Raw genomic sequence first — 15,715 nt, forward strand, 5'->3', positions numbered from 1 at the left:
GCCATTCGAAAATAATCTGTTGCAATGAAAATTAATGAACTAGAGGTAAAAATAGATAAGTATCACAAATACATTTGGAAGGAAATTACAGAAGATTAATATATATACCATTTACAATGATTTTAAAATGTGCAAAGCCATCTTTGGGAGATATTATTATTTAGGGATTAAATATTGCCTAGGGACATTATTTACAGGTACGTAGATTGTCATAGAAACAAAATGCATGTGAATAATGCAGGACAGTGACTATGATTGGAGAGGGCAGTAGGTGGGAGAGAGGTGCTAGCCGGGACCACAGCTCGTATGTTCAGTGTTCTCATCATTGAGTTGGACGGTGGTACACGGTATTTATTATTCTCTCAACCTTGGAATGTGTAAAATAGATGATCCTAACTTTAAAAGTAGAAGAGGCAGGGAGAAAAGAAAAAAGTGTGTCTGGATCAGCTACTTCAACAGACCCGTTGAAAATGATGCCAGAGAGTCCCCGTTTGCCGTGGTCTGCTGACAATCACAGTCCCAGAGAAAGGATGCTCATCCCAACTCAACCCTCGTCCTGCTCCAAAATCCACCATTACACCAACACCCTTTCTGATATACATAATTGAAGTGTGAAGTTCCATCTAACCAATCACGGCGTCTGTGACATTTTCTAGAATCACACTTAAGCTGGATCCCAGAAAATGTTTGTTTGACTTTTCTGTCTTTATATCTTTAGCACTTTCAAGCAGATCTCTAGCATTTGGGAGGAGTGAATGTTAGTTAACTGAGTCTATGTTGTTGAAAGTATTTTACTCAAGAATGTTTTATTCATAGAATTATTTATTTTAGAATGCATAGAGTGAAGTAATCATTTCATATCAGACACCTAAGAAAAGCTAAAAAAGTATTTAACTCTGAAAGTTCAACTCTGTTTTTACATTTTTGATGTTTGCAATTCTGATGGGCAAGGATGTCTCAGAATGAAATCCCTAGCCATTTACTCTACCCACTTCAGAATTACCCCAATAAATTAACGTCTGCTGAGTTACTCATTTGACAGTCTGTGAAAACATGTCTTTTATATCCCTCATATACTGCTCAGCGTAGTCAGTCACAATCCCAATTTGCAAGTTCAACTCTCAAATATTATGGTTTGTGAGAATAAAAATATCCACTCATAATAGAACAGTTCTCTATAAATAAAATTGATACTCATACATAATTGAAATTTTTAAACAATTATCTCAAGCGTGTTTTTACTGTATCTTAAGGAGGAAATATTGTTTTTCAGAGTTTTTATTTTATAATGAATAATTAATATTCAGGGTATTTTTAACTTCCTAAAGTTACCTTCTATCCAGTGGGCTTCTGTAACTCTACGATAATTCATTGGGGAGAGAGGACTAATGCCTTTTTCAAGAAGATCTACAGGAATATTAATTAATCTAAGATCAGAAGATGAGTTTATGGCAGCCTCTTGTTTGAAAGCCAGGGCCCCAAATCCCCTCTATCCGAGCTTGGCAATTGTAATATTAGTAGTGGTCCACATTTACTGGGCACTCACCATGTGTCAGACACAATACCAAACACTTTCCCTGCATTATCTTATTTAATCCTCACAATAACTTTACAAATGAGGAATGGTGGCTCAAAGTAGGCATGTCACTTGCCCCAATCACATATCTGCTAATTAGTAGAGTCAGGATATGGACCTGGGTCCCTGATCCCAGAACTAGTTCTCTTGACCTTTACTTGTGCATACATGGAGCCTTTGTAAACACATCTTACTATAGATGGAGAAAATAAATGGGCAACATGTTTCCTCTTCCATGAAAAAGAAAAATAGCAGTTGACTCGTCAACTTAGACCAAAAAAACCGTGTACGGGGCTTTTACATACAAAACTTATGACCACCACTTCTCAATAGTTTGCAAAGTCCATTAACTGAATTGCACTGAAGATGGAAATGAAGATGAAAAAGAAGCATAGAATGTGTGCTTCCTCAAGGTCCAAATTCTTCCAAACCTTTCTTTCTGAACACAAAGCTGTTTCTGAGCTCCAAGAATAAACACATAGCATTTTTTTTTCATCATTTGATTATCGTGTTTGTTGGCAGACCTGTTGGTAACCTTGAGTCACCTACAGTGAATTTAAATATTATTCTAATTGATTTCCTTCCTGCTTACTGAGAAACAGAGTGCCTCTTTTACTAGTCTCATAAATAATTCCATTTCTCTATGTCAACTTTAATTGAACTTACCTCATGTTGTCAATCTCTTTCTTTTTTCCTTGCAGGTGATGTCATTGTCTATATTAATGAAGTTTGTGTCCTTGGACATACTCATGCAGATGTAGTCAAACTTTTCCAGTCTGTTCCTATTGGTCAGAGTGTCAACCTGGTACTGTGTCGTGGCTACCCTTTGCCCTTTGATCCTGAAGATCCTGCTAACAGCATGGTGCCACCCCTTGCAATAATGGAGAGGCCACCTCCGGTGATGGTCAATGGAAGACATAACTATGAAACATACTTGGAATACATTTCTCGGACCTCACAGTCGGTTCCAGATATAACAGATCGGCCGCCTCATTCTTTGCACTCAATGCCAGCTGATGGTCAACTAGATGGCACGTATCCACCACCCGTCCATGACGACAATGTGTCTATGGCTTCATCTGGGGCCACCCAAGCTGAACTTATGACCTTAACCATTGTGAAAGGGGCCCAGGGCTTTGGCTTCACTATTGCCGACAGTCCTACAGGACAGCGGGTGAAACAAATACTTGACATTCAGGGATGCCCTGGCCTGTGTGAAGGCGACCTCATTGTTGAGATCAACCAGCAGAATGTACAGAACCTGAGCCATACAGAAGTAGTGGATATACTTAAGGACTGTCCTGTTGGAAGTGAGACTTCTTTGATTATCCATCGAGGAGGTAAGATAAACACGACTCACTAATAAAATATGCACGCAAAATAGTAAGACTGTTACAATACTATCATAAAAAAGGAATTTCCCCAGAGATGAGTGAAATCATACTTTAAAAAATGAAAGTCAAAGAATAGGGAGAGAAAAACAAGAGTCTAGAAGCAGTGGTTTTGTTTTGTTTTGTTTTAATTTTGAGAATATATATTTTCTTCCTATTTTATATTCAACACAGTAAAAGTAGTGCTTTCTGTCTTACAAATGTATCTTAGTATGCAGTTGGAGGGTAAAGCCTAATCCGCAAATATATTTGGTTTATATTCCAAAAGGTCATTATATATTGCTTATAGAGATCCCAAACTGGTTTCCCATTGTCTTAATCAAGAAATCTAGGTTCTTCCAATCTAGTCAATGCTCTGTATTGTGCTTAGGATTCTAGTTAGCAAGTGGAAGCTGGTTCAACCCCTGCCAAGTTCAAATGTAGTCTTGTAATCCCCATAAGGACCTTTGGGAACTGGTTGCCACAGAAAAATCTTTTCAGAATCATGAACAGGGATGCTTAGGACACTTCTTCCACTAGGAAGGTTCTCCTCCAGGAATAATTTCTCGTGGTGCCTTCCATGACCTGGGAAGGAAGTTATGGAACCCAGTTAGGGCTGAAGTTCTAAGCTGGGTGTTCTGGCTGAACTATAGAAATCGGAGCAGTGAGGAGGGTGGGAAGAACTCTGAGTCCTGGGGGTTTCCTCCCTTCTACCTTTCGGGGGAAGGAAATGGGGCTAAGTGGAAGCCCTCCTTCATTCCTCTGCTACTTTGCTGTTAACTGTCAGTGACACTAGGGAGAGAAATGAGGGGAGGGCCACAGACAGGAAGGATACTTGAAAATAGTATAAAAGAAAAGGCTCAGGCTAAGTCCTGGTTTTCTAGGACTTGGGACACTTAAAGTCCAGGAGCCTCAGAAGCCTTGTCTGTTATATTGGGATGATAATACTCCTTAACCTGGTGGTCGTGTTCTTTATATCGAATGGCCCACAGTAGGTGTTCATGAAATGTGTGTTGAGCACAAAGGAGCCCCGAAGCTCTAGGAAGGGTGGGGCACAGGTAGCAGCACTTCGAAGAACTCAGGCGTGAAGAACACACATGTGGCCAACATATGTGATTGTCCATTCAGAACACTAAAAACAGCATGAAAACCCTGTCAGTTTGAAATGCAAAGGAAAGCAGTCAGAGCTTGAAAGAAGCACCTTTTATGATTTATTTGGGCCCCACTGCAGGTGTTTCCACTTCAAGGAAGTATTTACATTATTGATTCCTTGTGTGAAAGTGGACGACAAATACTAGGCATTTTTTGAGCAACACTGCACAAAGTATTATGTCCCTATATTAAAAAGGGAAATTATGATAGCAGAAGTCTTAAATTTGACCTTCTTAAGGCGTTGTTACAGAATAGCACTCGAATCTTTATAATTAAATATTGACAATGTATTTTAATTTCTCCCATTGCTTGTGTAAGATTAAAACAAATATTCTTAATTAAAGCTATATCTTCGTAGCATGCAGCTGAAAAGCAAATCTTTGTAACAGATTCTTGATATTAAAAGGTATACTGAAAATCACTGTATAGTATAGCCATTCTATGAGTCATAGAAGCAAATTTGGATACATATCCTATATAATGACTTCTTTTTAAAGGCATGGCATAGCAGGAAAAAGTACTTTGAAATCATTAATATATATATAAATGCCCACTATCAGATAGACAACCCTATACTTGCTCTTTTTTTCCCTCTAGTTTTCTCACCTCTCCTTTAATCCTCTGGGATGTCACCTTTTATTTGCATTTTGCTTATGGTTAGGGTTAGGAATTGGTTTTTATTTTGTGGCTGATGCAGACCTGCAGAATGTAGTACCCTGTAATGCTTGAAGTACTTCTAGCCAAAAACCTCTCATGTTTCCCCAAATTCCCACAATTTGCACTCATCCTCTCTGAAATTATAAGGAACTAATACCATGTTTTTTGTGATGAAATTTTTCACAATTATTTTGGCTATTCTAGATTCTTTCCATTTTCATATAAATTTGGGGGTCATCTTTTGCTTTCTCTTATTATAGGCTATTCCTAAGTGCTCATAGCCTCATTCAGATACATACAGACCTTCAAGAGTAGAGTCACATGCCTGGGTCCTTCTATCAGAATTATGGTTCTTTGTTTTAATTATTTATGAGGATTTTTAGTTTTTAAAGCAATAATATACATGGTTTAATTTTTTTTTTAGACAGTGTCTGAAGAGATATCCAGTGAAAAATAATTCTCTTTCCTGTCCCAGACTTTCAGTCCTTTTTTCAGAGGCAGACATGTTTTTTGAATATATACTTCCAGAAATGTTGTGGTCCTAAGGAGCACATGCATGAATATAGGTAGTGTGTTTACTATAAATGATATGATATTATACACACAAATGTCTAGCTCTAAATATCTTGGTTATGAGGGTATATTTCATTTTTAACACTACTGTGAAGTAACTTATATAACATAAAATTAACCCACTTAAATTATATACATCATTAAGTTTCACTAAAATGGTATTTTTTGTGTGTGTAACAGTCCCCGTAATCCTTAGAACATCCAGCATCTCAAATTGTCTCAGCCCCGGAAAATCACTAAGATACTTTCTGGATAGTTTTGCCTTTCTGTAAATTTTTCATAAATGGAATCACACAGGGACACCTGGGTGGCACAGTAGGTTAGGTTAAGCGCTGGGCTGTTGGCTTCTGCTCAGGTAGTGATCTCATCACAGTGGTGAGATCAAGCTCGCATTGGGCTCCGTGCTCAACGCAGAATGCTCTTTAAGAGTCTTTCTCTCCCTCTGCCCTCCTGCTTGTGCGTTCTCTCTCTCTCTCTCTCTCTCTCTCTCTCTCTCGGAAATAAATAAATAAATCTTTAATTCAATCAATCAGTCAATCAATGGAATCAAACAGTATATAGTCTTTCACCTAACATAATGCTCCCCTGATTCCCCCATGCTGAAGCATGTGTGAGCAGTGTGTTTCTTTTTATCACTGGGTAGTTAGTGTTCCATTGTATGGATCTACCGCTTTTTGAAATCCATTCACAAACGGATGGACATTAGAGTCATTTTCAGGTTTTGACATTCATAAGTAATGTTGCCATGAACACTTCGATGTAAGTGTTTGTATGTGCCTATGTTTTTGTTTTTCTTGATGAGATACCTAGGAGTGATACTGCCAACTTATGTGACAAATATAAATTTAAATTGTTAAGAAATTGCCACAATGTTTTCCAAAGTAACTATACCATTTTACATTCCCCACTAGTAATGTATGAGGTTTCCAGTTTCTGCCCATTGTTGCCCTAGTCGGTAGTCTTAATTACAGTCATTCTAGTGTCTGTATAATGATAACTTTTTTGTAATTTTAATTTACATTTCTCAATTTTTTATGTGTTTACCACATTCTCATGTGTTTATTAACATTCATATATCTTCTTTGATAGCATGACTACTCAATATTTTGCCCATTTGAATATTTATTGGGCTATTTATCTTCTTATTATGTTGTTAAAGTTCTTTATATATTCTGATTACATGTCTTTCCTAAGATATATGGTTTGCAGATATTTTCTCCCAGTCTGTGGCATGACTTTTCATTTTCTTAATGGTTTCTTTTGAAGCATGGAAGTTTTTAATTTTAATGAAGTCCAATTTATCAGTGTTTTCTTATGTGGATTATTACTTTGGTATTATATCTATGAAATCTCTGCCTGACCCGGGGTCACAAACTTTTTCCTGCTTTCTTTTAGAAGTTGTATAATTTCAGCTCCTGCATTTAGATCTCTAAATCATTTTAAGGTCACATTTGTGGATGGTGTGAGGTAAGAGTTGAATGCATTTTGTTGGATATGGGTATTTCATTGTTCTAGAACTATTTGTTGGAAAAAAAAAAAACTGTCCTTTCCTCTTGGATTGTTTTGTGGCACTTTAATATTTTATTATACTAGCATGAATGTGAGGATTTATTTCTAGACTTTATTCTGTTCTATTGATCTGTATGTTTGTCCTTCTGATAATGCTGTACTTTATAGATTCCTTTAGCTTTTATATTAAGTCTTGAAAGTGTGACTCTTCTTTTTTCTCCTTTTCCACAATTATCTTGGCTATTCTAGATTCTTTCCAGTTTCATATAAATTTAGGGATCATTGTTCTTATTTTATTTGTTTTAAATAAAAGGACTGTGGAGATTATGGTGTTGCTCAAATATGCAGAAGAATTTGTGAAGAATTGCCAAGCTAACACTGAATCTCTCAATTCATAAATGGTATATCTCTCATTTATTTGAATCTCCTTCAATTTCTTCCAGCAATGGTTTGTAGTTTTCAATGCTCAGAGCTTACACTTCTTCTGTCAAACTTAATCCTTTCTGTCATGATTTTTAACATTATTGGGAACAGAATTATTTTCTTAATGTCATTTTCAGATTGTCATTTGTGAATACATAGAAATACATTTGATTTTTGAGGGGGGGATCTTGTACATTGCAACCCAGTTACGCTCACTTACTTCTGGAGGTTTTTTATAAATTTCATAAGATTATTTACATAGATTATTATGTTGTCTGATGGTACAGTTTTATTTCCTCCCTTCCAGTTTATATGCCTTTGATTCTTTTATCTTGCCTTATAACACTAGCTAGACCTCCACTATGATGTTTCATGGAAGTGATTATGAGCAGACATCCTTGTTTCATTGTCAGTTTGGGGGGAAAGCATTAATCTTTCACCACTAAGTATGATTTTAGGTGCAGGTTTTTTATGTGCCCTTCATCAGGTTGAGAAAGTTCAGGTGTATACTTAGTTCATTGAGAATTTTAATAATCAACTTATTTTGGCTTTGAACAAAAGTTTGTTGGCTTTTCTTTTCCCCTGAAACTATTGTTTGTTTGTTTGTTTGTTTGTTTGTTTTTCCTGATCATGTGGGGTTTGTTTGGGTTTTTTTAACCTTTTATTAACACAGTGTTGCAAAGCCTGGGAGACTCAGTCTGCCTTTGGCTCAACTCATGTTTACAGGGTCCTGGGATGGAGTCTCACATCTGGCTCCGGGCTCAGCAGGGAGCCTGTTTCTCCCTCTGCTTGCTGCTCCCCACCTGCTTGTGCTCTCTTTCTCTCTCTTTCTGACAAATAAATAAAATCTTTTAAAAAGTACAGTGTTATACATTACATAATTTAATTTTTTTTTTACTCCTTCTGCTGCTGTGTCCCCAACTGCTTGTGCTCTCCCTCTCACTCTTTCTGACAAATAAAATCTTAAAAAAAATACAATGTTATACATTACATAATTTTACAAATTTTTTACGGGAGGAGGAGCATAAGGAGAGGGAGAGAGAGAGAATCTTTCAAGCAGACTCCACGCTGATTGTGGAGCCCACGCATGACTCAATCTCATAACCCCGAGATCTAGCCTGAGCCAAAATCAAGAGTTGATGCCCAACTGACTCAGCCACCGAGGTGCCCCTCCATGATTTTTAGATGTTGAACTAATTTTTGCATTCTGATATAACCCCATTTGTGGATAATCCTCTTTGTATGTGGCAGACTTTCGCTTGCTTATATTTTATTAAGAATTTCTGAACCTACTCAGGGAGAGGTTTTTCTTCAGTTTTCTTGTCACATGGTGTCATTGTCTGGCTTTTGTGTCAGGATAATCCTGGCCTCATCACAGGACTTGCAAGTGTTCCTTCTCTTTTTTCTGAAAGAGTTTGTGTGGGGCCAATATTGGTTCTTCTATAAAAGTTTGATAGAATTTACCAGTGAAGCCATCTGGTAAAAAAGACTTTTGTTTATTAATTAAACTTATTTTCTTGATTTAGGCCTATTCCAATTTTCCAATCTTCTTCAGTTTTTGGTAATTTGTTTACTTTCAGGAATTTTTACAGTTCATCTGAGTTGTCAAATTTGTTTGCATAAAGTTTTCTTTACAAAATTTCATAAAATTGCTTCCTAAGAACCGGCTTTGAGATTCATTGTTTTTCTATTTCAGTGTGTTCCACTCTGATCTATTTGCTTGATGATTGATTTACTTTGCCTTGCTGTCTTCAAGCTTAGATGAATGAGTCTAGTCCTCTCTTTCTAATAAAAACATTAAAGCTATAAATTACACTGTAAGCACTTCTTTAGCTTAATTTCATAAATTTTGATATACTGTTTTCTTTTTCATCCAGTTCAAGGTATTTTTTTTTATTTCCCTTATAACATCTTTCTTGATGCATAGGGTAACTTAGAAATGTGTTATTTAGGAGCGCCTTGGTGGATCAGTGTGTTAAAGCCTCTGCCTTCAGCTCAGGTCATGGTCCCAGAGTCCCGGGATGGAGCCCCGCATTGGGCTCTCTGCTCAGCAGGGAGCCTGCTTTCTCCTCTCTCTCTGCCTGCCTCTCTGCCTACTTGTGATCTTTGTCTGTCAAATAAATAAATAAAATCTTTTAAAAATTTTTTAAAATGTTTTTTAAATTTTGAAAATAAAAAAAGGAATGTGTTATTTTTCAAACATTTAGGATTTCTCAGTTCTTTTCTGTGAATTTCTAATAATTTTTTCTTGGAGAAAAATATGTTTTGTATTATTTCAGTCCTTTTCATTGTGTTGAGACTTCTTTCATGGCCTAGTTCCTTTTTTAATGTAAAAATTTATCTTAGAGCAGTAAAATACATCTCCTTATTTTCAATAGCATATTTAATTGGATATTCACTAATGGACATTTTGGTTAATTTTAGTCTTTTTCTGTTATTAAAAAAAATTCATGTCTCTTTGCACATCTATCTCTGCAGAAGAGAGTCAATCTACAGTGTAGATTTATTCTTTCTTTCAACAAATATTTCTTGAGTGTCTAATATGTATTGGGCACCTTTTTGGCACTGGAGATAAAGCAAAAAACAAAACCAACCACATTCTTTTACTTATGGTGTTTTGTTTTGTTTTGTTTTTCTGAAAGAAAGAATGAAAGGAGGAGAAAGACAAATGAAAAATAAATGCCACATAAATATGCTTTTTGTTTACTTATTTCATATCTCCTCTTCCCTTAGAATTTTATTTCCAAATATTAACCAGTTACCTTACTAAGTTAATTGTTTCTTAGGTATCTTTCAGTTCATTTCATGGATTTTGGAAGCATGCGAACACACGACCTACAAATAAGAATCACTTTGCCTTCTCCTTTTCTATTTGCATACCTCTGATTTGTCTTATTTAATACATTTGACCGTTACTTCATGAATACTGTTAATTAATAGTGGAAATTATGGAAATTCCTATCTTATTCCTGGCTTAAATGAAGCTGTCTCATTTTAAACAGTTAACACAATGCTGGCTTTTTATTTGAGATGAATATTTACCATGTTAAAGAAATACCCCCCGTTCCCATTTCATTAACAATCTTTTATCAAAAATGGATAGTGAATTTCATCAAAAACCAGGAAAAAAAAAAGACAATTACAGAGATGATCAGTATTCTCCCCTTTGATTTAACACTGTGATCAGTTGAAGTAAGAGATTTATTAGTATCGAACTATCCTTTCATTCCTGGAGTAAACTATATAATCTTACAATGTTCTCCTAGTTTCTATTTCTTTATATATAACTTTGTACCAACATTCATATATGAGATTTTTCTGAAGTTTTCTTTTTTGACTTTTGTTTTGTTTTGGCTTGTTTTTTACTGTTAAGGTTTGCTATCAGAGTGATGTCGTGTCATAAAAGCAATCAATAACAGTATTTCTGTCTCTGCTCAAAAACAATTTAAGTAACATTGAATTTATTTATTTTTTGAAGATACAATACACCTTTGAAATGATCAGGTTTCAGTGGGTTGACTTTTGTCTTTGGTCTGGTTTGGTGAAGGAGAGTAATACCTTTTACAACTTTCTCAAATTCTTCCATAGTAATTAATCTTAGAGTTTCTATCTTGGCTGGACTCAGTTTTTATCATTTATTACCCTATAAAATTGTCTCTTTTATTCATTTTTTAAAGTGTGTTTAAATAGAATTGAATTGGGTATTTTCTAATTTTGTCTTCATTGTCCACATTACCTAAGAGTATTTCTATTATTCTCATTTCTTATTGGTGTTATTTTTTTTATGAGTTTGACTAACATGTTTTCTACATTAATGGCTCAAGAAACATATAGTTTACTTATAAATAATTTGTTGGCTGAGACACAGCCTAGTAGGTATAAGGACTGATTATACTTTCTGCCTAAGGAGGGTGTTATTTGACGTCTGGAATAAAGCAACTCCAGAGTGATTACTGTAATCAATCCTTGTCATGTATTGCCATCTTATTTATATGAATATGCTCAAAGTCCCCTACTTAATTTGTGAAACTCCCATAAACTGCAGCTAATCTGTATTTGAAAAATTTCCTTTCTCCCTCTGAAAAACATGATCCCAAAGGTTTTCACTAGATCACAATATTCTCTTCATATCCTGACAATGTAATAATTAACGAATATCAGCAGTGTACATCTTCTCTTTCTTTTACATTCAAGGAGAGTTCCGAGTATTTGGGAGACAGCATACACTATATCAGAGCTGTGTTTGAGGGCAAAGCATAAAAATTAGGAACCCCGAGAATTGTTGTCTTTGTAGAGAATTCTCCCTTAAATTTTTGAAAAAACATTATCAGACAAAAAACATTCTATCACAAGTTTTAAATTGCACAGAGAAAATATTAAAGCAAAACTGTAAGAAGAATTGATATTTTTAATGTTGCTAACATTTTTTCCTTTTTTTGTTTGAAATAGTTTTTTCTCTGATTTATTTATTTTTTGCTTATTTTTTTATTATGTTATGTTAGTCACCATACAACACTTCATTAGTTTTTGATATAGTGTTCCATGATTTATTGTTTGCAAATAACTATGGAAGGAGCCAGGATGCCTTTGAACAGACAAATGGGTAAAGAAGATATGGTCCATATATGCAGTGCAATATTACTCAGCTAACATTTTTTCTAATTTTTTTGTTTGTTTATGTGAAGTTTCAAATTCACATAAAGTTATGAGTATAGTATGCAGAATACCATATACCATTTACCCACATTGCTGGTAACATTTTGCCCCATTTGCTTAGTAATGTGTGTGTGTGTGTGTGTGTGTGTGTGTGTGTGTTTTTCTGGACCACTGAAGACCAAGTTGTGTAAGTCATATTCTTTTATACCAAATACTTTAATATTTATTTCACATCACTACTTCTTTGGAGAAATGTATAAGCAGCTAATTAGTTAAGGTTATAAAAGATACTTCAAGGAAACACTTAAAATTTTAAAACTACCACCACCACCACAACAAAAACTTTAGAAATTACTAAAAGGGCATCAATATTCACCAGTAATAAGGATCAGATACAGGGCTCTTTTTGGAAGAGTAAAAGCATGAGTTATTTGAAAAGAGTGCTATCCAGAGAGATAAAGCAAAAATCAAAGTGGATATCCCATAATCAATGTCATGTAATCCAACTTTTTCCACGTGATGTCAGCAGAAAAGAGTATATATGACAGCAAACCAAGTAATAAATCCACACCATGAGATGAGAACAACCTTGGCATTCTGGCTGCTGTATTAACAAATATGTCCTGAATTTCCAAATAAAAAATCTATTTCTCATTCACATGATTTCCAACGCATGTTTTCCTGGATAGCAGATTTCCTGGGCGACTCTACTCCACACAGTGGTGCAGGGAACTAGGCTTTTTCTCTCTGGTAGATCTCTATGCCCTAAGATCTTGAAGTCCCCCACTGGGTCCTCTCTAACCAGCCGGTGTACATCACTCCCTCCCGTATTTCATTGACCAGAACCCAGCTCATTAACCACAAAAACTAGGAAATATGGTATCCCTGTATGCCCAGAAATAAGGGAATGGTTTGCGGTCATGCATGTTGTAGCCGTTTTGCTTTTGATATTTCTTATATGCTGTCTGCACTTTGACCTGCATATCAGGGACATATAACTACCAATTATGTGAAACAAATGAAATATTTTTTGTAACATGATATTGTAGTATGATTCATTGTAGGTTTTTGGGGTACACTCCAGCCAGTGGGGTATGTTTTTTAAACTGGCAAGTTCTTTTCACATTTTCTTTCTCAACCCAACTTTCATGGATAAAGAAACTTAAGACTCAAGTTTCAGTAATTGGCCCAAGTTCAGTGCATGTGTATGAAGGCAGGGGGATGGACAATTTATGTCCTCAAATATAAGAAGTGTGGATAATTATCAGTGAAAAGGATGGGAAATGGCATGGCTCTCATGAGATGTATGCCATATAGGGAAATTGTTGCTCAGATGAGCCATAGGGTAAGAGAGACAGGATGCTAGGAATACTTGCAGAGTTGTTATATTAGAAATAGCAGAGGGGCACCTGGGTGGCTCATTGGGGTAAGCCTCTGTCTTCTGCCCAGGTCATGATCTCAGGGTCCTGGGATCAAGCCCCGCATGGGGCTCTCTGCTCAGCAGGTGGCCTGTTTCCCCCTCTCTTTCTGCCTCCCTCTCTGCCTACTTAAGATCTCTCTCTCTGTGTCAAATAAGTAAATAAAAACTTAAAAAAATTTTTTTTAGAAATAGCAGAAATAGAATCAAATATCTATCTTCTGACCATATCAGGATTCCCCAAATGTTATGAAAAAGTTTTGATGCGTTTTGCTTGGATATGTAGGGTTTATTCACCCATGTGTTTATTCACTTCATAAGTATTTGTGGAGGACCTGCTATGTGCTCAGCACTGGTTTATGTGCTAGAAACATGTCAGTAGTCAAAACAAAGTTCCTGCCTCAAGAAGCTTACCTCCTAGGGGGAAATTAGTAATAAAGAAATACGTGTTAAGTAAGTATTTGTTAAATAAACAAAGAAGTACATGTCAGAGATAAGAATGAAGACAAACTAAGCAGGATGAGCAAGAGAGAGCATTCTCTTTTAGAAAGAGTAATCAAGGAAAGTCATCTGTGAGGCCATTTCCAGGGAAGAGCTTTTCAGGCAGGGGGAAGGCCCTGAGGCAGGACTGTGCCTGATATAGACAAGCAACAAGAAGGAAGCTTGGGGGGCTGACCCAGAGCAGGTTGGAGATGGAATGGCAGAGGAGGTCAGAGAGATTATCTGTGCTATAGGGAGGCAGATTATGTAAAGTCTTGCGTGGCTGTGGGCCGTGGAAAGGACTTTAGATTTTACTTCCAGGTGAAATGGGAAGACTTTGGAGTTTTTGAGCAGAGGAGTGAGAAGATAGGACGTTTGAAAAGGCTCACTGTGGCTGCTGTGTGAAAACATACTGTGGGTGGCCTCAGTCAGTTAAGCGTCTGTCCTCGGCTCAGGTCATGATCTGGGGGTCCAGGGATCAAATCCCACATCCGGCTCCCTCCTCAGCAGACAGTCAAATAAATAAAATCTTTAAAGAAAAGAAACTGTAGGTAGACAAAGACGGAAACAGGTAACAAGAATCAGCTTTCATGGCAATCCAAAAGAGAGATGAAGAGAGATTGAAGGAAGGTAGGCGTGGAGGTGGTTAAAAAATGGATTCTGAATATATCTCAAAGGAAAATTAGCGAATTCTGATTTGCTGATGAATGGAATGTGAGATACAAGGGAAGGACAGGAATCAAAGACTGTAAAATTTTGACCTAAGCAACTGGAAGAACAGAGTTGCATTTTCCTGATATAATGAACATGATGGGTGGAAATGCTTATGGAGCGTTGTAGAGAGATCAAAAGTCCAACTGGGGACATGCTGAGCTTGAGATACATGTTAGCTCTCCAAGTGATGATGACTGGTGTGGACAGCATTTAAAGCTGGAGACTGAATGAGAACATTTGGGGAGTAAGCACAAATCAAGAAGAGAAGCATTCCTAGGACTGAGGCCCTCCTAAGCTTCAACTTCGGAGATCAAAAAGAGGAAAGGCGAGCAGTAAAAGACTAAGAAAACATGACTTTGAAGAAGGAGGAGAATAAGAGGGGAGTACTGGGAGCCTTATGGAGGAAAATGTTTCAAGGTAGAAGGCGCGAACAATTATGTCAAGGGCTGGTAAGAGAAGGCTGAGAATTTAACATTGCATTTAACAATAGAATCACATATCTTGAGTTAGTAATTGAAGAAACACTCATTTTTTTTAAAAATTTAGGTAATGAATTGGGGAGGAGTTGACATCGGTGTTTTTGTCACTTGAAAACAAAACTTCTTTCATATTTGAACCTGCAGAGAACATTTATTTCCATGTACTGTGATTTTATACATAACCCGAGGAAGAAAGTACACTTTCTCCTTTCTTAATTATACTAGATTATCTTATTTCTGCCATCCAACTCGTGTCAGGCCAACTTGTCACCAAAAGAACTAACATTCCTATTTCTTCTCATGTTTAAGTTAGTGAAATGTGTCTTGTGATAGGTTCCAAAAAAAGGAGCTATTATACTTAATATTTTAGACCTCATCTGAGGGCTTTTAGGGAGAGGAGAGGAAGCCATCCATTATATCCAAGAGATTCTTGAAGACAAGTGACTTCTTCAGTTCTTTATCATAAAGTTCAAGTGTCATAAAAATAAAAATCTTAGAACTGTAGACTCTCTTTAACCGCGAAGATACCCCACTCCATACCAACCCACACCACACACATCAGTTAGAGTTGGGTTAATATATCGATTATTTTTCTAAGTTAAAGCTATATCATTAGCCATTTCTAAGTATAAGTGGAAAGGTAGACAGAAGTGTCTTTTAGATGTAAATCCAGTCTGCACATGACAAGATATAACTGTTAATTATTGAT

General features: G+C 36.3%; 1 protein-coding gene across 8 annotated transcripts in view; it reads left to right on the forward strand.

The window, feature by feature from the left end:
- The window catches only part of MAGI2 (membrane associated guanylate kinase, WW and PDZ domain containing 2), a 1,338,391-nt gene that overhangs the window by 1,094,684 nt on the left and 227,992 nt on the right, over positions 1–15,715 (forward strand). For all 8 annotated transcript variants that reach the window (XM_032304940.1, XM_032304942.1, XM_032304941.1 and 5 more), the window contains one exon: positions 2,278–2,916. In XM_032304940.1, coding sequence (XP_032160831.1) covers positions 2,278–2,916 — 639 coding nt within the window. The remainder of the gene's footprint in view (positions 1–2,277; positions 2,917–15,715) is intronic.

This window comes from Mustela erminea, chromosome 11, assembly GCF_009829155.1.
Source record: "Mustela erminea isolate mMusErm1 chromosome 11, mMusErm1.Pri, whole genome shotgun sequence".
NCBI classification, from domain to species: Eukaryota; Metazoa; Chordata; class Mammalia; order Carnivora; family Mustelidae; genus Mustela; species Mustela erminea.